Genomic DNA, 22865 nt, shown 5'->3' with positions numbered 1-22865 from the left:
TTATGCATGGTGTGGAGAAAGTGGAGAGAGAGAAATTCTTCTCCCTCTCCCATAACACTAGAACCAGGGGTCAACCCATAAAATTGATTGCCAGGAAATCTAGGACCAACCAATGGAAGTACTTTTTCACATAACGCATAATCCACTTGTGGAATTCCCTGCCACAAGATGTGGTGACAGCCAACAACCTGGATGGCTTTAAGAAGGTTTTGGATAACTTCATGGAGGAGAGGTCTATCATCGGCTACTAGTTGGAGGGCTATAGGCCACCTCCAGCCTCAGAGGCAGGATGCCTCTGAGTCCCAGTTGCAGGGGAGTCACAGCAGGAGGGAGGGCATGTCCTCAACTCCTACCTGTGGCTTCCAGTGGCATCTGGTGGGCCACTGTGTGAAACAAGATGCTAGACTAGATGGGCTCTCTTGGGCCTGATCCAGCAGGGCTGTTCTTATTTATATCTATCTACCTGCACCGCTTTGGGAACTTTTGTTGAAAATTGATATACAGTCTTCCCATGCCAACTGTGGGTTTCACAATCACCATTTTGAGTATCTGCAACTGGGAAATGGTGGCAGGTCTCACCACAATTTCCAAGTATCCATGGTTTGGTGAGATTTTGGGGCAATTGTGGGGTGTGTGTCTGTGATTTCTGGGGGTTCCCCTTCACTCCTCTTACTGACTTGTGGAAATTTGGGGAGTTTCCCCCCCGATTTTTTCCTGTATTTTGTGGTCTTCTAACGGCCACAATTCCCCTAACCCCGTTTGCCATTGGATTCAATGGCTCAACAACCGTGAATATGCCAACCCCGATGTGTTCCTGGAAAGGAACCCTGGCTGTTGGCGATGGATGACTGTATAGATATTTGCCATATTTGCATTCTATAAGGCAGGGGTTTCCAACCCGTGTGGCTGAACGACAACCCCCATCATCCATTCCCCAGCCACAATCAATTGTGCCTAGGGGTGATGGGCGTTGTCGTGCAGCCACATCATTCTGGCGCGCCCCAGCTGGGGAACGAGCCCCCTCTGCTCCGCGGTGGGGCGGCTGCTTCGCCCCCCCTCCTGCTCCTCTGACCCCGCCCGCAGCCAGTCTCTCTTCCCTTCCGCTTTGCGACAGGCTCGTCGAGGCTCCTGGCTGGCACAGCGGGCATCCTCGGGGCCAGATCTGCCAGGGGAGGGGGGAGTCCTGCCATTCCGCGGCCCCTGCAGAGCAGCTGCCAGGTGGCGCTTCCGCCCTTCCGAGCCACCCGGGCAGGAAGCCAGCCCAGCAACCAGCTGGCGCTTTCCAAGGAAGGAAGCCCAGTGGCGAGGCCCCGCGTGACCGGAAGTCTAGGCTGCGTAGGCCACTCCACCCTGTCCTTTCCTCTCTAGGGAGTCCCCTGTGCCGCCCAGACTTCAGGCGCCCTCTGGCGGGCGGCGGGCTCCGTTGGCGCAGGCGCTCGCCCTGCGGGCAGGAGGAAAGGAGGCGGGGCCAGTCCTCCGCGAAAGGGCCGACGGGAAAAGGGAGGCCGGGCGAGTGAGTGAGTGAGTGGGCGGGCCGCTGGGTCCTGCGTGTGCGCGGCTCTTCTCAGGGTCCGGGCCTGCCTGGCGTGGCCCACCGGCTCGGCGGAGCCCTCCGGAGGCCGCGCGAGGGCAAAGGTAGGCCTGCGTGGGAGCTGGGCGGCGGCTCCGGCGGTGAAGTGGCGCCCCGCGTGTCATCTTCGTCCGTGGGGCTTCTAGTCCTCAGTGAGGAGGAGGAGGAGGACGTCCTTGCGGGGGCAGGGTGTGTGTGCGCACGTGACCGAGGTCCACGTGCACCCCCCCCCCTCAATTCTTGACGCTGCCTAGTAGAGAGTCAGACTGCGTCCGCGAGCTGGTTCCCTTCCTGCTCAACTTTACCCCCCACCCCGCTGTTCTTGGACTACAACTCCCATGATTCCCCAGGCACAGTGGCCCCCAACCAGGGATTATGGGAGTTGCAGGCCAGCATCTGCAGGAGGGCCCGAGTTAAGCAGCCCTGCTGTAGCTCAGTACTGCCTACTCTGACTGGCAGCAGCTCTGCAGGCAATTCGGCTCAGGGCTCTTTCCAGCCCTGCCTGGAGGGGCTGAGCCCTGGGCCTGCTGCATGCTCTCCCGCTGAGCTAGGACTCCATCCCCAAGCAGAGGAAGCCGCCTTCCTTCCGCCCAGGCAGATCCTTGGTCCCTCTAGCTCACGGCTGCCTGCTCTGACTGGCAGCAGCTCTCGGGGGCTTCAGATGGGTCTTTCCCTGCCCTTCCAGGAGCCGCTGCCTGTAATTCAGCCTGGGACTTCCTGCATGCAATGCAGATCCCCTTCCCCTGAGCAAACCCAACCCTTTCCCCTGTTTGTACTGCTCTGCTCACACCCATTCTGCCTGTGGGAGGCTGGGCTTGAGACTCAGTGCCACACCGACCTCACCTCCTGTCGGCCCTGAGCAGCAGCAGCAGAACGGCCCAGAGTCCCTCCGCGTTCCCTCTGACTTGTGTCAGTGAAGAGCTAGGAGCCACGTAAGAACAGCCCAGCTGGGTCAGGCCCAAGAACTATCTAGTCCAGTATCCTGTTTCCCAACAGATGCCTCCAAGAAGCCCACAGGCAAGAGGTGAGGGCATGCCCTCTGTCCTGCCTTTGCAACTGGTATTTAGAGGCATCTTGCCCCTGAGGCTGGAGGTAGCTTTTAGCCCTCAGACTAGCAGCCTTTGATAGACCTGTCCACCGTGAATCTGCATAAGCCTTTTTTAAAGCCATCTAGGCTGTTGGCTGTCACCATATCTTGTGGCAGAGAATTCCATAGATTAATTATATGTTGTGTGAAAAAGTATTTCCTTCTCTTGGTCCTCAATTGCTTGGGAATCAGTTTCCTGGGATGCCCCCTGGTTCTAGTGTTTTGCAAGAGGGAGAAAAAATTATCTCTCTCCACACCACAAGGATTTCATAGACCTCTATCCTGTCTCCCTGCAGTTGTCTTTTTTCTAAACTAAAAAGCCGCAGGTGTTGTAGCCTAGCCTCATAAGAAAGGTGCTCTAGGCCCCTGATCATCTGGGTTGCCCTCTTCTGCACTTTTTCCAGTTCTACAATGTCCTTCTTTAGTTGGGGTGACCAGAATTGTACACAGTACTCCAAATGTGGGTGCACCATAGATTTGTATAAGGGTATTATAATATTAGCAGTTAAATGTATCTAGTGCTATAAATAAAGCTGGTGAAAAGTATCTTATATGCACCTAACAGCCCACTCGACAGAAGAAGGCGATGTGATTGGATTGTGTTCTCAAGTTGAGTTTTGTGGTGTTTGTGGCAGGTTTGCCCTCCTTGCAAAGTCCTGGAATCCAGATGTCGCTAGCCTGTGTCTTGGAGCTGCCCTCCTCTGCAGTCTGCCCAGATTCAGCCACGAGTGTGGCTCCGACAGTTGCTGCCGACTTCTCCTCCACTGCTACGGCGCTCTTGATCCTTGGCTGGATTTGCCATAGCTGTCAATGGCCATGTCTGGCCCAAGTGGAAAGGTGCCTCTGAGGATGAGGGCACCCAGGGAAGCCAGCCCACAGCCATGCGGGCCTTTGCCCCTGAGAGGAACAGGTAATGTTGAGCTTCTGTCTCATGGAATAAAGCTGCCACCCACAGGGGAAGGCTCGGCTGCCTGTCAGAATCATGTTCCACACCCACCCGGTAGTGGTAGCAAGAGCCAACCGGACTCGGGAAGCACTGCAGAAATTGTCCCGTGTGTCCAGAACCATTCCACCGAAGAGATTGCTTCAGGTATCTTGGCAAGCTTTGACTTATCTATTCAAGACCTGGAGGAACTTAGTTGCTATCCGGATGATCAGCTGACACCCGAAAACATGCCTCGGATTCTGAGGGACATCCAGACCCGCAAACTGGCTCGTCAGTTGCCCCATTTACCTTCTCAGAGCACAGGAAAGGTAACTGCGCACAGTGACGATGCCATGATGGCTGAGCACGAGGGTGGCGATTCTGAGGGTCCCCTTGAAGGCAGAGTCCAGAGTTCTGATGTGCCAACTGAGGAGAGCGTGGGAGGGTTACAAGCGCAGCAGGTGGCTTCCGTGACTGCTGCACCTTCCCGTGCACCCAGTAATCCACTGAACACAGCTGAAGAGCCAAAATGGCAAAGAGGGATCCAGGTAAGCATACCAAATATCCAGCCCTTCCCACCCCCCACCCCGCCATGGATACTGCCAGTGAAGTGCCTGGATTGTGCCTCCCAGCAGGATCCAAGGTGCCTCCACCAGTCCAAGCTATGCCTTATAGCCTGTGGTGCCACTGCTACCCCCCACCCAAGGCTAGCCATGAGTTGGCCCCCAGCAGCTCTCAACAAGCGTGGATCCTTAAAGCTCTGATTTGCAGAAGGTTAGAAGAACTTCCAAAAAGAAACTACAGCTTCACCTGATTGTCCATGAGAGAGCTGGTCTTGTGGTAGCAAGCACGAATGGTCCCCTTTGCTAACCAGGGTCAATGGTCCCCTTTGTTAACCAGGGTCCGTTCTGGTTGCATATGAATGGGAGGCTTGATGTGTGAGCACTGTAAAATATTCCCCTCAGGCGATGGAGGCGCTCTGGGAAGAGCAGAAGGTTCCAAGTTCCCTCCCTGGCAGCATCTCCAAGATAGGGCTGAGAGAGATTCCTGCCTGCAACCTGGGAGAAGCCGCTAACAGTCTGTGCAGACAATACTGAGCAAGATGGACCAGGGGTCTGACTCGGTATGTGGCAGCTGTCTATGTTCCTATGTTCCCTTAGGTGCTGCCTTAACCTCAGGGCTCCCGGTTTCTTCACAGGCAAAAGCCAAGAGGAAAAGGAAAAGCCAGCTCATTCCATCAGCAACTAACGAGGACGACTGTGTGCCTCCAAAGTTTCCATTTACATGTTCTCTTTGTCAGACAGTATGTATAGATATCAAGGTGAGTCTGTTGTCCTCTGCCAAAAGTGGGTTCACATGCATCATGCATCATAATTGAGATGTACATTCTGGATTAGCTTCGGTATACCAAACTGTAAGATGGAGTTGTTAATGCCTAGAAGATGAGTCAATACTTGTCCAGTTTGAACAGTGTGCTCCAGTTAAGACTGGCTGTTGACACAGGGGCCATGGGGTTCTTGTGGGTTTTAAAAATCTAAAGATGCTTCTTTTGGTAGCTTCATGTTACAGCTTCATGGCTGGATATATATGGAATAGCTTTAGGTAAACATTTTTTTTTTTAATATGGCATCATTCGTGTGTGTGTGTTCACATGCGCATGCACACACACACAGCCTCTGTGTTTTAAAGACAATCTTAAATTTTAAAGACCATGGCATCTATGATCAAGGTTGCTGTTTCTGGGCTGTAGGGGCAGTAGACAGGCTCAGATTCACACTTCATGGCAGAAGGGGTTTTTATTTCTACCGGGCAGTTCCCAAAGGGCTAGGAGGGCCTGTAGGATGTCTTGTGTAATAAATTAATAATTATGAGGGGGCCTCCATCCCCGCACAGCAAGACACCATTCATGTTAAGGGGACACCTTTTGTCCTCTTCAGGGAAAGGGGAATATTGACCCAAAGTTGCAATATTTATTTGAAAGTCGCTACCGGTGTTCAAGAATAAAATGTGATACTGTCATTAATCCTTGTGCTCATTGGCCCTGTTTCTTTGAGTCCCCACTCCCCTGGTTTTTCTGCTCCTCATGCTGAGTGCCCAGCTGGCAGGAGATCAGAGGCGGGCATAGGTTGGGCCTAGACCTATGGGGTCTGGCCTGGCCTTGAGGGCTCAGCAGCTCTGGGAGCGGCCAGGGCACACATGGGGGCCCTGCTGGGAGCCTTCTGTAGGAAGGTGTGAGCTCTTTGAAGGGGGTTACCAAGGCAGTGGCTGTTGGGGCCACTTAGTTTTCTCCTAGTTTCATACCAAACTAAGTTTAAAAACCAAAAGCAACACCTTAAACCCTCAGAGTTGTCAATCCCGTTAAAATCTTTTTTGCTTATTGATCATTTGCATTTTCAGCTCTCTAGTATTAGCAGCATATTGTCCAAACCTACATATTTTGGAAATACTTGAGTGTGTAAAATACCCTTTGGAAATACTTTAGTGTAAAGTGTTGTGCCGCTTAAAAGATAATCCGTTTTTACCCAACACATAATTGTGTGTTGTGTTTTAAGTTGCCTCCACAAGATGTGGCCATGGCCTCAGGCACAGATAGCTTTAGAAACAGATGGGTGCTAGATCAATGGACCCACAGGAGGTCGCATCCCCCTGAGTATTGCTGAGGCGCAAAGAGTAGTCCAGACGGTTGTCTTCATGCCCTGCTCTGTAGTTTTCCCAGCAGCAGCACCTGGCTGTCTACACAGGATGCTGGACTAGACAGGATCCTCTCTTGTCCTTCTGCTTTCTCTCCTCCTGCAGGATTGGACTCAGCATCTGAATACTCCTGCCCACACAGTGTCCTGCCTTCAGTTGCACCAACAGTAAGGACTTTCATTTAATTCATGGGGTGTGGATTGTAGCCCTGAGTGTCTAAAAGAGCTCAGTCTAATCTTTCCTTGTGCAGGAAAGGGTGTAAAAACGTCCGTATAGTTGTCCTGCAGCACACCTACAGCCAGGTGGTTTGAGCTGCCTCTGAAAGGATGGTGGTTGCTCTGTGGACGAAGAGAGCAGCTCAGCTTCAAGGGTGCTGCAGCCAACGTTCTGTTCTGCCTGCGGCAGGATATTGTGGGGTCTTGTGGCACTGAGTCAGGAATGGGGGCCTGAAAGCTCCGTGGTCTCTGATCTTGTATTCTGTGAGTTGTAGAAGCTTCAGAGGATGGAAGCAGGCCACATTGTGAAGCTGGAGGAGATAGCCATCTGTCTTCCCTCTAAGGCGTGCACACATGTGTGCGCTCCCAAGTTTTTTGATGTTTGCTCAGTTCATTTGAGATCCCGCTCAGGTTGAATCAGGAAGGCCCTGCTCTGAATGCACATGGTGCGCACACACGGCCTTGATACTGCCGCCCAGAACAAAACTCATTCCACACACACACACGAGATGAAAAAAATTAGAGAGAACATTGAAAGCAACCCTCAAAGGATTTGGGATCTGTTGATCACAGACCCTGGAGCATTGGAAGACTGGATTAAAAAGCTGGAAAAGCTTGTGGATTCAAACACCTCCAAGAGAGACGTACATTGCCATTTAGTCACACAGATTAAAATCAATTGCACAATGAAGGACGGGGAGAATACATCCAATAACATAAAGGGAGGAATAATTGTTAGTTTCTCGGTTGCTGCAATCAAGGCCATCTCAATGGGTTTTCCTCCTCCCCAGGACTATGCTAATTAGCTGAACGATAGAAGTCTCTAGAGCCTGAGGGGGATGACCCGGCCCAGTTCAAACAACCAGAGATGGGGAGATTCTGATTTCATTTGGGAGTATGTTCCAGAGCCTCAGGGCAACTCTAGAAAAGGCCTGGTTTTGGGTCACCACCCAGCAAGCTGGTGGCAGCCGGACCTCCCCTGACGATCTTAATTGGTGGTGGGGTTCGTGAAGTAGAAGGTGTTCTCTTAAATGCCCTGGGCCCACGCAGCACTTTGTATCTTTCAAAAAATAGAATAACTTGATACTGCTATAGAAATGCAAATAATAGAATTAAAACAGTATAGGTTGTTTCATTGTTACGTCTTTCAATCTTACAAAAGATGTTTTATTACACAATTTTAAAAAATGATTGTGGTGATCAGACAGCGTACAATGGTAGGTCAAAATTTTTTTACCACCATTTTCGGGATTTAGTAATGTACATTGATAAAGTTGAATCACTTAAATATTATAGAGTGGACAAATGGAAGGTATTTGCTAATTTGGCAAAGAGGCACCTTTTAATGTGGTGATTCTCTTTATTTAGCAAGGGGAGAGTAACTGGCCCTATTCACCCCCAGCACAGGACCTCCAGTGACTGTTGCTGGTGTCTATCTTTTTCTTTCTAGATGTTTCTTTTTAGATTGTGAGCGCTTTGGGGACAGGGATCCATCTTGTTTGTTTGTTTGTTCTTTGTATAAACTGCCCCATGCCATTTTTGGAAGGGCGGTATAGAAATTGAATAAATAAATAATTGAATAAATAAAATAGATAGATAGATAATATTGACAAGAAGAAGACCAAATTGATTTTTCTAATGAATAATATGATTCCCAATGGTTTAAATGACAAAATAAAATATTCCGTTTTTCTGTAAAACTATCATGATACAGTCTATGCTTGATAAAAGATTTTGAGACATCTTTAATTCAAACAGAAAGAATAAGAGAAGGATCCTCAATGTGAGTCTCTTTAAAGCATAATTGTGTTTAACTAGCACAGCAGAAGAATGTAACCACAGCTGTCAGTAAGTTAATCAATATGACAGTGCCTGGTACTCTTTAAAAATTAGTCTACCAAAACCAGAAAAGAGCAGTTCTTAGAGGGCATAGAATGGAGAACACACTAGAAACAACAGTTCTCCAAGACGGTAAGGTAATTGATGGAGATTTTGTTCTTATTGCAATAGTTTTACCTGCTTGAGGGTTAACCCCCCAAGAATTATACATTTATGACTTATATTACAGGTAATGGTATGAGGAGTACAAGGATTGTATCTTGAGGCTTAAAGTAGATAATGAAGACTATCGACAACAGGTTATTACATTCAGAATTTATTTAACCCAGCATCGACCATCATGATTGTTCTTAACAAAATATCTTTTTGACTTAGACCTGCATTGGTTGTAGTGACAGGAACTGAAGCAATATGAAACAGAGAATTAGCACAATCTTTGTTTCAGTCACCAGCATTTGCAGCTGTTTGGGTCCTGTTTCAGCTTCATAGCCATCTAATCGTCTGGAACTCATCGTTGTGTTTTCAGCCATTACAATTGAACAAACCATTATTTTTGGACATGTATCATTATCTCTTTGGAGATATACAAAAATTGTTTAAGATCTATCATTTACACTGTTTGATCACCATGATCATTTTGTTATATTGTATGATAAAGCATCTTTTGCAAGACTGAAAGATGTTGTAACAATGAAACAACATGTACTGTTTTTAATTGTATTACTTGCATTCCTATAGCAGTATCAGGTTACTTCATTTTTTGCACTGTATCTCACGATCCTGCCCCCATTTCTGGTTGGCTCTGTATAGCGTTACTCCAACACATTGTTGGTTATAAATTTGGGTTCAAGGGAGGAGGGGCATATACTAGCCCTCTCACAACCCTAGATAACTCTGCTGGACTTGAATTTGCGGATACAATGCATGAAGAAAGAACTGCCTTTTTGCTGCTTGTATTGCCAAATGTGCTCTGTATAATAATCTGTCAGATTCAAGTTGAGTCTTTTGCCACTTGCACTTTAGTCATCTACTTTGTTGCTTCAGCTCCTGTAATTCTTTCATATACTGTGGAGCTAATTTTGAAACAGGTTGGAGAGGATGCTTAGGAGCGATTGTGTCTACTGCCCTAGGGAGTTCATTGTTTCAAGTATGTACCAGGGCATCAACAGAATTGCCACTAGAACCAATTCTAAAACCTTCCATCTTGTCTTGGAATCCTATTGGATCCAATAACTTTCTGGGGCGGACCATCCTAGTAGGTACTTCATCCCAGCAGAGGTGGATTGTGATTGTGAATCCAACCTCAACCAGGTGGTGATCCTTTCATGACAATGGGTGAGTCACTGGAATCCCCAGCCAAGGAACACCACCCTGATCAAAGTAGACGACTAAATCTAGCGTGTGACCAGCAATATGTGTCTTCCCAGAAACTGCTTGGGATAGGCCCATAATTGTCATGCTTGCTATGAACTCCTGAGCCGCTCCTGACAACCTGGTCCTGAAGTGAGTTGTCCAGCCTACTCCAATGCCAACTCTGTGACCAAGTCCGTCTGGGCGGCGGGGTGCTAGGTACACCAACAGAAGTCCCAATCTATCCCTTCTCACATGAAGGTGTGAGAGAGGAAAATTCTGCTAGTTCTAGCCCAGAACATTTAAAACCAGCAAGTTCTAACTGTGTCTCATGTCAAACTTGTTTACTGTCTAGGAGCCTTGAACATCCCATGACAAGTAGGCCCAAAAGCCAAAGTCCCACACAGCTCTGTTCTCCAGAGCCATCTGAAAGATTTGTTCCACTCGGATCAGCTATATCTCCAGGTAAGAAGATACGGAGTTTGTGTATGTGTGTCTGTTGACTGTATGTGTGTCTATTGACAGCTATTCAGGTGGTGGTGGGGAACAGAAGAAGTAATGCTGGCAGGTCAGCAGGCCATTACAGGGGAAGGAAAATCAGAAATCCAATAGCTGTTTCCGCTTCCACCTGTCCTGCCAGATCGTTGACCTCGGGGAGCAGTGCCAACTACCCACAGAGCCTCAGTTGAGGAGCAGGTGTGGGGATGTGGGTGGGGAGGTGGAGTGGCTGTGGTCTATAAGGATAACATCTCCCTTACCAGGATCCCTGTTGAAGTTTCTGACCATATTGAATGTTTGGGGGACCAGTGATAGACTAGCACCTTTGTGGGTGTACCAATCAGCCTGCTGCCCAACAGAGTCCCTAAGTGAACTGACAGACTTGGTCTTGGGTTTGGTGTTGGAGTCTCCCAAGCTTATGGTGGTGGTGGACTTCACTTTGAGACCAATTTGTCCAGGGCGGCTCAGGAGTTAATAGTGGCCATGACAAATAGTCTTGGGACCAACACGTTTTGCTGATCACACTTGATCTGGCCTTTCACTCTGATCAGGGTGGTGTTCCATGGTTGGGGACTCCTGTGATTTCCCCATTGTCATGGACAGCAGGGACATAACTACTATTAGGCAAGGGGAGGTGGCGGCCACGCCTCGAGGGGCCACCCAGAGGCAAGTCACATGTGAAGTGTGTGTGTGTGTGTGTGTGTGTGTGTGTGTGTGTGTGTGTGTATCAGCGAGGGGCCCATTTTAAAATTTTGTCTCTGGGCCCGCTCCAGCCTTGTTACGCCCTTGATGGACAGACCACCATCTGGTTAAGGTTGGACTCACAATTGCATCCCACCTCTGTAGGGGTGAGGGGCCTATTAGGATGGTACACCCGAGAAGCTTATTGGATCCAATAGGATTCCAAGAAGCCTTGGAAGAATTTAACGTTGGCTCCGCCAGTGATTCTGTTGAGGCCCTGGTGGAGAACTGGAACAGCAGACTCACCAGGGCAGTAAACCTGATCATTCCTAAGCATCCTCTACAGCCCACTTCAAAACTAGCCCCTTGGTATACGAAAGAACTACAGGAGCTGAAGTGGCAAGGTAGACAAATGGAGGAGTGCAAGTGGAGAAAGATTTTATTTGAATCCAACAGATTTCAACATGGATCACATTTTAAGACTTATGCCCAGACAATACATGAAGCAAAGAAGCGATTCTTTTCTTCCTGTATTGCATCCACAAGCTCATCCCCAGTGGAGTTGTTAGGGTTGTGAGAGGGCTAGTACATGCTCCTCCTCCCTTGAATCAGAATCTGGAGCCATCAGTTACCCGCTGTGATGTGTTTAATGAATTCTTTGTGGGGGAAAATGTCTCATATTCGGGTGACTTAGACTCCGTCTCCACAATTACTTCAGTGTTTGATGTGGAGGTGTCCAGCGACTCCTCTTGTGTGGTTAGGTTGGATCAGTTCCAGTTTATGGAATTTGGAGCCATCAGTTACCTGCTGTGATGTTTTTAATGAGTTTTTGTGTTAATAAAATTTCTCATATTTGGGCCAACTCAGACCCCACATTTACTGCAGTGTCTGATGTGGAGGAGTCCAGCAACTCCTCTTGCATGATGACTCTGAATCAGTTTCAGTTTGAGGCTCCTGAAGATGTGGACAAGCTGCTTGGAATGGTCCCCCCAGAGCTCCATACTATCTCCATTGCTGTTTAACATCCAATGCTACATGAAACTGCTGGGAGAGATCATCATGGTATTTGGTGCAAAGTGTTATCAGTATGCTGATGACACCCAAATCTATTTATCCATGTCAACATCATCAGGTGAAGGCATAACCTCCCTAAAAGCCTGCCTGGAGGTAGTGATGGGCTGGATGAGGGATAACAAATGGAGACTTGGGTGACAATTTTGATCTGTCAGTTCTGGATGGGGTCACACTTCCCAGAAGGAACATGTACACAGTCTGGGAGTACTTCTGGACCCAAACCTCCCTCTGGTGTTTCAGGTTGGCCCAGAGGTGCTTTTTATCAGCTTTGGCTGATACTCCAGCTGCATCTGTTTTTGCATTAAACGATCTCAGAACAGTAGTATATATGCTGGTAACCTCCAGACTTGACTACTGCAATGTGCTCTATGTGAAGCTGTCTCTGTTCATAGTCTGGAAACTGCAGTTGGTACAGAATGTGGCAGCCAAGTTGGCCTCTGGGTCATCTTGGAGAGACCTCCACATGGGGGTGGACTTGTGGTTGAAACAGGGGCTTCATATCCAGAACGTTTTGTAAATTCTGGCTTGAAACAAGCCAAATGTCACCATTTTTAACAAAAAAAAAATTCACCAAAATATCAGGGAATTGGCCAATTCTCTTCAAATGCACTACAGGGGCCCAGACATTCTTCTCCACATGGGTTTCAAGGCTCTAGGTCCAACTGATGATTTTTGGTGACACCCCCCCACCCCCCCGATTTACCCCATTGGGGGAAATCCGAATTTAAGTCTCAGCATTCGGGTTTGGATTCTGATCCTGATCTGCTATCCAACATCGCCAGAGACCATAGACTCCAAATCCATAATTGTTGAGGTCAGGTCAAATCCAAAACGTGAATTTCTGAACATGCACAGGCCTAGAGCCTAGCAACAGTAGTGGGTGGGGCTGATGATTCTCAGGGCCAGGGTCCAGTTAGGGTGGTGACCTAATTGGCTCAGACCATTAGGGGCTTTGGGGGAGTTGGAGAGCCCCCTCCTAGGTCTCTCCTGGGCCCTTCAGCACTGGATGTCCAGACCTCGTCTGCCCCTCTGAGGGACCCGATGAGTGCGCCCCAGGATTGTTGCCGTCCCCTGTGGCAACCCTGGCCAGGGCAGCTGCCAGAATGGCACTGTTACTTTTTCTGGGCGGAGCAGTGGCAGAGCAAGGGGACCGGCGAGTTGCCCAATCTCCAGTGAGCGAGCCAGCTCTGGGTGCAGTGGGGCAGAGCGGAAAGATCATGTGGCACCTTCTGTTCCGGGAGTATCTGAGGTGTGAGGCACTGATCCCTCAGGAATAATCTGTTCTCAGCTGCTGGGTGAGGACATCTCACGTGGGATATCCCACGTGCTCCAGAGGGCAGGACAAATCAATTAGGCAAAGCCTTTAGGAGGTGGGAGAGTAGAGCCCCTACCACTTCAGTTTGTCCTGAGAGTGCTCCAGAGAAGGTCAGCCTGCTTCTGGCTTCCTCTTCCTAAGATCTTTTCCTTTTAAGCCTTTTCCTCCATTTTCTGCTGCTCCCCAATTTCCAAAGCTCTCCTCTCTCCTTGTCCCTCCTAAAAAAAAGTGTTGGGGTGGTGGTGGGAGATTATTTTCTCCCTCCATTTCTGTCCCCTCTCTTCCCTCCTCCTATGGGGCCTCAGAGGACTGGCATTCTACATGCCTTAATGCCTAAATGCAAGAAACAAGTGCCACAGCACGGTAAGCTCCTTTGCCACGCTGCCATTCTCCATGCTGCAGCTTTGAGCCTGCTGCGACCCATGCGGTCCACGTTGGAGCTGAGTGGGGAGGAGAAGGTGCCTGTCCATTCCCGCCAAATGTCAAAGAGCTTAAAATCCATCCAAGTTTTAGAAGGGGTGGTCTGAGCTGAATTAGCCAGGGAAGTTAAATTTGGAAAAGTCTCTGGTCCTCATGATTCCTTGACTCTCCCTAATGCCAGGGTTTTTCTCCCTTGGGGTGTACTCCCCAAGAAGATGCCAGGAGAATGTGGGATTCTACATCATCTGTCCTACCCCAAAGGGGATTCAGTCAGTGATGCCGCCAACCCGGGCTCCTGCTCAGTCATTGGCCGTGGTGGACCAGGAGCCTTGATGACGAGATGCGACATGAAGTCTGCTTTCTGCCTTCTCCCGGTTCACCCGGTGGCTTTTGCATTGTTGGCTTTCTTTTTTGAAGGGAAGTATTTTGACCCACCCCTTCTTATTTGCTGTCCCGTCTCTTGTGCCGCATGTGAGTCCTTTCGTACCTTTGTGCAGCGGTGCCTTTTCAGACACCACTGGGTTGTTGGTCAGCCCTCTGTCACCAGGATGATTTCCTCTGCAGGCCTGACCAGCCCCCTCCAGCTGTTCTGACATGTTGGCTTGTTTCTCCATGCTTGTGGGTGAATTGGGTGTGCCTTTTAACCCAGAGAGGATGGAGGGACCAGCCGCTTGCCTGACGTATTTGGGAACGGAGCTGGCTTCCCTGGCTGGAGTCTCCAGGTTGCTTGGCAATGAGCGAGCATCCCTCAGACCTCCCTAGGCTGCACTTGGAGAGGAAACTGGCCACCCAGCTTGAGTTGCAGGCACTGGCTGGACCCCTGGATTTGGCTGGCCAGTGGCGGTGCCAAGGCCAGCTCTCTGCTACAGGGTCTAGGTGGGATGCTCACTCCGTGGCTTGGGCATCTCTCGCTGCTCACAGGCAGTGGCTGACTGGCCATCTGAGAGCTTGGCTCCACATTCTTTCCCAATGGGGGCTGTAGCAGTAGCAGCCGCTGAAGGGGCCGGTGAGGCCGTGCCGAAGAGCACCAGGCATTAGTCTTCACAAGCTTACAAGGCGTATGTGCCCACTTGGCCTCTTCCAAGGATGAAAGTGAAGGCAGGTTGTGACTGTTGTCAATGTGTTCTTTCTTAGATGAGTGGAACAAGGCACAGAAGACCTTGATCTGGGTGGTGGGCCACGACATCCCCTTCTGGGCCCATAATTACTGTCACGACCGAAACCTTGGGCTGGTGCCAAGGGCCATCATTTGTTGGGCCTGCAAGACGGGAATGCTTTGGGAAGAGCTCCTGCCCCTTCTTTTCGGGATGGCAGCTGTAGAGCCCGCCCCGGATGTGCTGGCAATCCACCTGGGGGAACTTGACCTGGACAGAACACCAGAGGCTGAGCTGGTGAGCTACGTGGTCAGGGACCTGATGGAAATCCGGAAAGTGTTTCCCCACACTGTGCTCTGCTGGATTGAAATGCTCCCTTGTAGGAAATGGCCGGATGTCCCGGGCCCTTCAGCAGTTAACGAGGCCCGGGAGAGAAACAACAGGAGGATTGGTGAGGTCTTTCGCTGGCAGCACGGGGAACTCTTGCTGCAGGGTGGCATCTCGGCTGAGCAGCCTGAGCTCTTCCTGGAGGACGGAATGCACCTTTCCTCTTTGGGGATGGAACTTTATTTGGGCAACCTCAAGCAAGGCTTCCTTAGCCTCCTTTCACGCGGGGTTGGGAGCAAGCCAGACTCTGGACTGCTCTGCAGGCCCCATCTGTGGTGGGGTTAGCTAGGTGGCAGAAGAAGGCAGGACCATGAAGATGGCGGGGAGGGGTCAGGTGCTCCCTTTGAGCGGGGGCTTGAGCTCATCTAAGGGTCAACCCCTGGAGGGCTTGAAGGCCGAACTTGGCCTTGGCCTCTTCGGACGGGCCCTCCTGGGGCTGCCTGGCACACCGTTCAGTTAGCAGCCCGTCAGGCGAGGTTCGGAGGGCTGAGCAGGCCTGGAGGCCGTTACGGCTTGTGCAGCCGCCAGCAGGGATGTCCGTCCATGCGAGGGTCTGTCATCTCGCTCCCTTGTTGCTGCGGCTGTGTAGTTAACGGTCAATAAAGTCCTGACTCGGTGTTTTACCTGCCCCTTTTTATTTACGTATTCATTTATTTATTTCATCTCTATACCAACTGTCTCGTGACAGTTTACAAAGCAAACAATAAAACCAGAATTAAAACCAAAGTAAAACCGTTATAATTTTCAAAAACAATTTAAAACTGCAGAACAACAATACCTACAGCGAGTCAAAGGCTTGGTGAAATAAATGTGTCTTGAGCGGTCTCTTCAAACCTGCTAGAGATGGGGAGGCTCTTGCAAGCTTGTTCCAGAGCCTGGGGGCAGCTGTCGAAAAGGCCCGACCCCAGGTCACCACCAGACGAGTTGCAGGCAGCCAAAGACGGACCCCTCTCTCTCCTGAAGACCTGAACAAGTGGTGGGGGTCCTGAAGCAGAAGGCACTCTCCTCAGTACCCGGGGCCCAAGCTGTGGAGGGCTTTTGGTGCTTGGTTCGGTGTCCTGTGTCTTGATTGCTCTCCGTGCAGTTGAATTCCTTAGCCGTAGAACTGAGCTGGCCCGTCTCTGTGTGGCGGCCAGTGGCCCTGTAGCCCAGAGGACATTTTGCAGCCTTGGGCTTGGCCAGCTCCAGTGAGGGAGATCAGTCAGGCTGAGGATGCTGGAGAACTGCGGGTGCTGGGAAGCCAGCCCCTCCTGCTTGCTTGCCGAGTGGTGACCCTGGGGCAGGCTGTGTGGGGGACATGAAGGGTGCAGGTGCCCAGCGTCGCCACGCTTGGTGCCCTCTTGCTTCCAGGCTGTGTGTCTTTGCAGTCGTGCTCTGCTTCCCACGCTTGCTTGAACCGTGCTGCCTCTGCCACATGGGCACCTCTTTTGCACGGGGTTGGTGGCCCCCTGCAGGAACACGTTGCCACTCCTGGAGGAATTGCTCTGGGACTGGGGCCGGGGGGTCCATCCCTTCTGCAGCAGCATTCTAACCAGCCAACTGTTCAGGCCGTAGTCTTGTCTACTCTGGCTGGCAGCGGCTTCTCCCAAGATTTCAGGTGGAAGTCTTCCCCAGCCCGCCCTGGAGATGCGGCCCGAGGTTGACCCTGGGAGGCAAAGCCCCTGACCCTTCCTGGGCATCTCTAACAAGGGACTCTGAGCCAGAGAGTGGAGTGACGTTGCAGAGGATCTCAAAGAGGCCAAACCAAGCCAGAGGCCCAGATCTATGCAAGTAACAGACTTGTGCCCCAGGAAAAGGGAGTGGAACAACGAGTACAATAGTAGTACATCTCAGTTATCTGACCAACTTGGCAATGTAGGAGCTTTTTAAAAAATTTAATTTAGATTTATAAACTGCCCAATAAAACCTCTCTAGGAGGTTTACATATAATTCATAGTTGAAGTGTGAGTTGAAGGCTGGTGAGTGGAGGCCATGCTTTGTTGCCATGGCTGTGAAATGAAAGTCCAGCAAAAAAGAAGGGGCAGAAGAGAGGAAGGGGCTGTGAGAACCCAGCATTTCTCTAGTCTGCTGAAAACAGAGAAACCTTGAGGGAGAAGTGCATCCCAGGCGCAGCAGCTGAAATGCCAAGCTGCCTGTCAGATCTTGTGGGTCCTTGCTTGTGCACCCACCTAATGGCCCCTCTGCCCTGAGTTTCCCACGTCCTCCTTCGGGCATTCTTGGAGAGTGTTAACTGGCAAGTGGATCAAGGGGATCCGGTTGACAGAGTCTACTTGGACTTCCAAAAAGCTTCTGACAAAGTTCCCCACCAAAGGCTCTTGAGTAAACTTAGCAGTCATGGGATAAGGGGACAGGGTCATGTGTGGGTCGGTAACTGGTTGAAAGATAGGAAACAGAGGGTAGGTATAAATGGAGAGTTTTCACAATGGAGGGAAGTAAGAAGTGGGATCCCCCAGGGATCTGTAATGGGACCAGTGCTCTTTAACTTATTAATAAATAAAGTTGGGATAACCGGCAGTGACCAAAGTGGCAAATGACACTAAACTATTACAATCCAAGAGATTGCAAAGAGTTCCAAAAGGATCTCTCCAGACTGGGGGAGTGGGCGACAAAATGGCAAATGCGGTTCAGTGTCAGCAAGTGTAAAGTGATGCACATTGGGGCAAAAGACACCAACTTCACATATATACTGATGGGATCTGAGCTGTGTTGGTGACTGACCAGAAGAGGGATCTTGGGGTCATGGTGGACTGCTCGTTGAAAGTGTCGACAGTGCTTGGCTAGTGTGGAAAAGGCCAGTTCCATGCTAGATATCCTTAGGAAGGGGATTGAAAATAAAACTGCTAATATTGTAATGCCCTTATTGCAAATCTATGGTGCGGCCACATTTGGAATACTTTATGCAGATCTGGTCACTGCATCTCAAAAAGGACACTGTAGAACTAGAAAAGGTGCAGAAGAGGGCAACCAAGGTGATCAGGGGCCTGGAGCACCTTCCTTATGAGGCAAGGCTACAGCATCTGGGGCCTTTTAATTTGGAAAAGAGATGACTATGGGGAGACATGATTGAAGTGTATAAGCGTATGCATGGAGTAGAGAGAGTGGACAGATAAATTTTTCTCCAACATTAGAACCAGGGGTCATCCCATGAAACTGAAGGCCAGGAAATTTAGGACCGACAAAAGGAAGTACATTTCGATGCAGTGCATAACCTATAGAATTCCCTGCCATGGGAGATAGTGAAGGCCACTCGCTTGGATGGCTTTACAAGGGGCTTAGATGAGTTAATGGAGGTCAGGCCTATTAACGGCTACTAGTCTGGTAGCTGTGGGCCACCATCAGCCTTGGAGGCATGATGCCTCTCAATCCCAGTTGCAGGGGAGCAACAGCAACAGGAGAGAGGGCATGCCCTCAGTTCTTGCCTGTGGGCTTCTCTGGCACCTGGTGGGCCACTGTGGGAAACAGGAGGCCGGACTAAATGGGCTTTCTTGGGCCTGATCCAGCAGGGCCTGATCAACAGAGCTGTTCATGGGCCTCCTTGCTGTGATCTGGGGTTCCCTGAGCTGGTGCCTCTCTGGACACCACTCTCATCCTCGTCCTCATACACCTTACCTGCCATCCTTATCACTGAATTGGGCCTGACAGATCTCTCAGTCAGTTTGAGGAGAGGAACTCCTATTCTGCAAGAGTTTCTCCTCTCACGAGACTCTGGCCCCACACTTTTGCTGTGCATGTCCCACCTGGGATGTGTTTGCATGAGAGTGGCCCTAACCTCAGGGAGCTGCTCCTTTCCCCCACTGGGAGTCCCCCACCCCCTTGCCCCCACTCCCTAGTGGACCTAAGCCATCGAGAAGGGGGAGGGCTGTGCAGGGTCAAGCCCTCCTCTGCCCAGCCAGCATCCTGGCCCCACCGAATCCCCCAGCACCATGCCAAGGCCTCTGCTGGGCTCAAGTGTGGCAGTGGGGTGGGTCTCCAGGGGGGCGTGCAGAGGGTGTGTCGACAAGCTGAGTCCCACAGCAGAGGGGGCAGAGTGCCCTAATGGAGCTCCCAGACCAGTCCCCCAAGGAACACTTAGGCCCTGAGGCACCTGGGCAGCCAGTTCTCAGAAGAAGCACCCGGAATGAATTCCGGGGTCAAGCCTCTCTCCAGTCCAAAAGGCAGTCAAGTGTTTCCAGGCAAAGGCAGTGTGCAGGCCTGGGAATCTCTGAGTCAGCCTTGTGGAGGCCCAGGAGATGAGCTGGTACAAGCAGGTAGGAAAAGATTAAGGCTGCTGGGACTCTTGGCTCCGGAGCAGCACTGACCCTGAGTGCCCTTGCGTGAAGTCAGAAGGGTGTCCTTGGACCTGAGGCCCCTTCGCCAGGCTTTTCTCATTCAAGTAAGCCATTTCCCTGGAATAGCCGTGTGCAGCGTGAGCATTTCCCGACTAGGTGGCTGGCTCAGGTATGAGATGGATGCTTGTCTCTCCCCAGTGAGGCCTGCTGTGGCTCTGGAAACAGCCGTGGGTGAGGGCCCACTGTGGGGCCTCAAAGAGCAAGGGTGGCGGGAGGGAGCCTCTTTGGCCCCCAGCAGTGGAGCAGGCGGGGCCAGGGCCCAGGAGTGGCTCGTGGATCTGCCTGGCCTACTCCTGAGGATTGGTTTTGTCACCACTGTGGGGTGGGGCCTCCATGCATGCAAGAGGGCAGGGAAGTAAATTTGGGGGCATCCAGTAAGGGAGGGTGCTGGAGGCACCCCTCCTCCTCCTCCTCCTCCTCCTCCTGGGAGGTCCCTGGCCTGGCCAACTCCAGCTGTCCCATTTCTCCTTGAAGCTGGGCTTGCTGTTGGGCTGGCCTGGGGGTTTGTTATGGAAGTTCATTTTTGGACTCTTTCTACACCTCCTCGATGCCCTTACAGAATGAGTCTGGCATGACTTGTCCTGAGTACGGTCCAGGAAGGAAGGGTGCTGCACACTAAGGCAAAAGAGTGGCTGAGGGAGTCGGCAGCGGAAAGAAGCAAAAGTAGTGGCTTCCTATCTATCTATCTATCTATCTATCTATCTATCTATCTATCTATCTATCTATCTATCTATCTATCATATTTTTATAGCACCTGATATGTACATCTCTAGGTGGTGCACAAATTCCAACATTAAAATCACAGGTTAAAATACATAAAACATGATTAAAACAATATAAAACAAATTATTAAAATTATTAAAGTTCTGACTAAAAGCTTGTGAGAACATGAGAGTCTTGAGGGTCTTCCTGAAAACAAACAGAGAAGGAGATGCTCTTATTTCAGCAGGGAGCACATTCCAAAGTCCTGGGGCATTTGGGATCTCTTTGCGGGTCTGTAAAAAGCCCCCTGCCCCCCATATTGAAACCAGATGCCCTCACATCGCTGCTCTTGACTCTTCCGGAGACTTGGGAGCTCAGCTCCATGGCATGCCCAGCTCCCAGCACATCTCTGCATTCCTCTTCCCATTCCTCTTCCAGGCAGCAACTTCACTGAATCCTCTCCTCCCGATCCCCCTAAGCCCCAAGGCAAACAGGCAATCTTCCTGTGAGTTGTTTTGAATATCAAGCTTAGCCCATCTCTTTGTTTAGTCCTCCAGAAAGCAGTTTTGATAAGCCTGTCTCCCATCTAGCGTCTTTTTGATTCTAGTTCCCCCCTTTTCCTAATCCTATTCTTTTGTCCTACACAGGAAGCACTGTCAGATCGTCAGTAACCAGGGACTTTTCTCAGAGCCCTGGAGTACAGCCTACACATTCTGCCCACTGCCCCCCCCCCTCAAGTGCACAATCTTTGGGATTCATTCTCGAGATGGTCGCCCTTCTGGTCCTTTCATTGCACCCTAGCATCCTTCCCTTGAGATCATTTTAATAGCCAGGTAAATAAAAGTGAAGGTCAAGCAAGAGTGTCCAGATGCAAGCAAGAAAGTCAAGCAAGAGAGCTGGTCTGGTGGCAGCAAGCATGACTTCTCCCTGTAGCTAAGCAGGGTCTGCCCTGGTTGCACATGAATGGGAGACTGAAAGTGTGAGCTCTGTAGGAGATTCCCCTTAGGGGATGGAGCCACTGCTCTGGGGAGAGCAGAAGGTTCCAAGTTCCCTCCCTGGCAGCATCTCCAAGATCGGGCTGAGAGAGACTCCTGCCTGTAACCTTGGAGAAGCCGCTGCCAGTCTGTGCAGACAATGCTGAGCTAGATGGACCAAGGGTCTGACTCAGTATATGGCAGCTTCCTATGTTCCATGTTTCATCTTGCATGTTCTGGGTCAGGTGGGAATGCTCCATGTGTTCGTAGGATTAAAGCCTCACTCTGAAATCAATACAACATATTTTAATTGGATTTTAATCTGTGGTGGTCAATTCTTTGTGAGAGGACTGCCTGCTTTATAAGCATGCCTTCACGGGCAAATTCCACCCTCTTAGAAGGTTCCTCTGCTTTCCACACTGCTGCTTCCACAGTATCTGGGTGGGGAGTTTGTCCAGTCCTGCTCAAATACGTTGGGCTATTACTGTGCACAGCAAGAGGTCATGATGAGCGTCTCTTTTCCCATAATGGCCCGGCAGGGTTTGCGCTGATCAGTTCTGTCCCCCGGTTGATGAGCTGCAGTAAGGGAAGAAAATACGTGGCTTTGCCTTTTTAATACATTTGTTGAAAACATCTCATGTCCAGCAATGTGCGTAGAAAGCAGGTAACAAGAAGATTTTGAAACAAACTAGCCAAGGGGTTCTCAGCCTGGGGTTCCCGAATCTTAATGGAGTACAACTCCCATCATCCCCTGCCACAGTGCATGACCAAAGGCAAAGAGGGGCACAAAAACATTGGGAGGTCCAAGGCTGAGAATCTCTGGACTAGTATCACTAAAAACCCATTGAACGTGAAGAGCAGCCCTGCTGGGCGAGGCCGGGGGTGGGGGTGCATCTTGCCCAGCACCCGGATTCTCACAGCAACCACCCCTGCCCCAATTGCGGGCGTAGGCTGGGTTCGTTCTTTCTCACCTGGAACTGATCCCAGCTATTTTGGTGAGGAGAACTCATCCGTGGGCCCACAAACGCCAACCCCCTGCTCATTACAGAGGAGCCGGGAACTGGCAGTTCCTGTCCAGGCCTGATGAGCAGGCTGAGGCCGTGACCTTGCTCCTTAAGCTGTCCAGACCGCTCAGAAAACAAACTTGAGTGCTCACCCCCCGCCCCCCCCCGTGTCCTACAGCTTCACGTCCTCCTGCCAGCTGGCCTTGAGTGACAAGCAGCTGTGTCTGGGGTTGTGCATTCCAGGGAGAGCTAATGAGACCCTCTCAGCACACGGGCATGGAGCACAGCAAGCTGCGCAGCCACTTTCCGCAGGGGCCTCTTTTCTGTGGTGAAAGCGCACCGGCGTGTTCTCTGTAGAGAACAATTCCAGCGCCCGGGATAGACAGAAGAGTTCCAGGAGACGCTGCAGACTAGGTCAAGTGAGGCTGGGTCTTTCTCTCAGATGTGGGGGGAAAGGAGCAAGAAATTCCCAGTGTCCTTGTTGAAGGGCAGCCTTGTGTGCCCCCTCTGATTCCCACCCACAGAACATCTTGGCAGGAGAGCCCAGCTCTCTGCAGAAAAAAGCTCTCCTGGTTACGATCCGGGGTTTCCTTTTCTCATTGACTGCTGGAGATGGGGGGAACTGTTGGGGTTGGATTTGCTTAAGCCGATCCTTCACGCTGGGTTTGCACCCTCTTCAAATCCCCCAGAAGTCCCAGGAAGAAAAGTGTC

The 22865-nt window shown here is 50.6% G+C and overlaps 1 protein-coding gene across 1 annotated transcript; it reads left to right on the top strand.

Annotated features, from left to right (window-relative positions):
- The first annotated feature begins 1434 nt into the window (after nt 1-1434).
- On the top strand, nt 1435-15775 carry LOC128327260 (uncharacterized). The gene is made up of 6 exons (XM_053255821.1): nt 1435-1635; nt 3293-4130; nt 4781-4903; nt 6379-6440; nt 10033-10142; nt 14800-15775. Exons 2-6 carry the CDS (start codon nt 3468-3470, stop codon nt 15429-15431), a joined length of 1590 nt encoding a protein of 529 aa, XP_053111796.1. The 5' UTR covers nt 1435-1635; nt 3293-3467; the 3' UTR covers nt 15432-15775.
- The last annotated feature ends 7090 nt before the right edge of the window (nt 15776-22865 follow it).

The sequence above is a fragment of the Hemicordylus capensis genome, chromosome 5 (genome assembly GCF_027244095.1).
Source record: "Hemicordylus capensis ecotype Gifberg chromosome 5, rHemCap1.1.pri, whole genome shotgun sequence".
Lineage (NCBI taxonomy): Eukaryota > Metazoa > Chordata > Lepidosauria > Squamata > Cordylidae > Hemicordylus > Hemicordylus capensis.
Note: the sequence above shows the minus strand (reverse complement) of the source record. Positions and strands in the feature narration are given on the sequence as shown.

Excerpts from the sequence above, each read along its gene's own strand:
- LOC128327260 (XM_053255821.1), top strand. The coding sequence starts at position 3,468 with ATGGCCATGTCTGGCCCAAGTGGAAAGGTGCCTCTGAGGATGAGGGCA. Across the intron at positions 4,131-4,780 it reads AATGGCAAAGAGGGATCCAG|GCAAAAGCCAAGAGGAAAAG; the intron begins GTAAGCATACCA and ends GTTTCTTCACAG. Across the intron at positions 4,904-6,378 it reads CAGTATGTATAGATATCAAG|GATTGGACTCAGCATCTGAA; the intron begins GTGAGTCTGTTG and ends CTCCTCCTGCAG.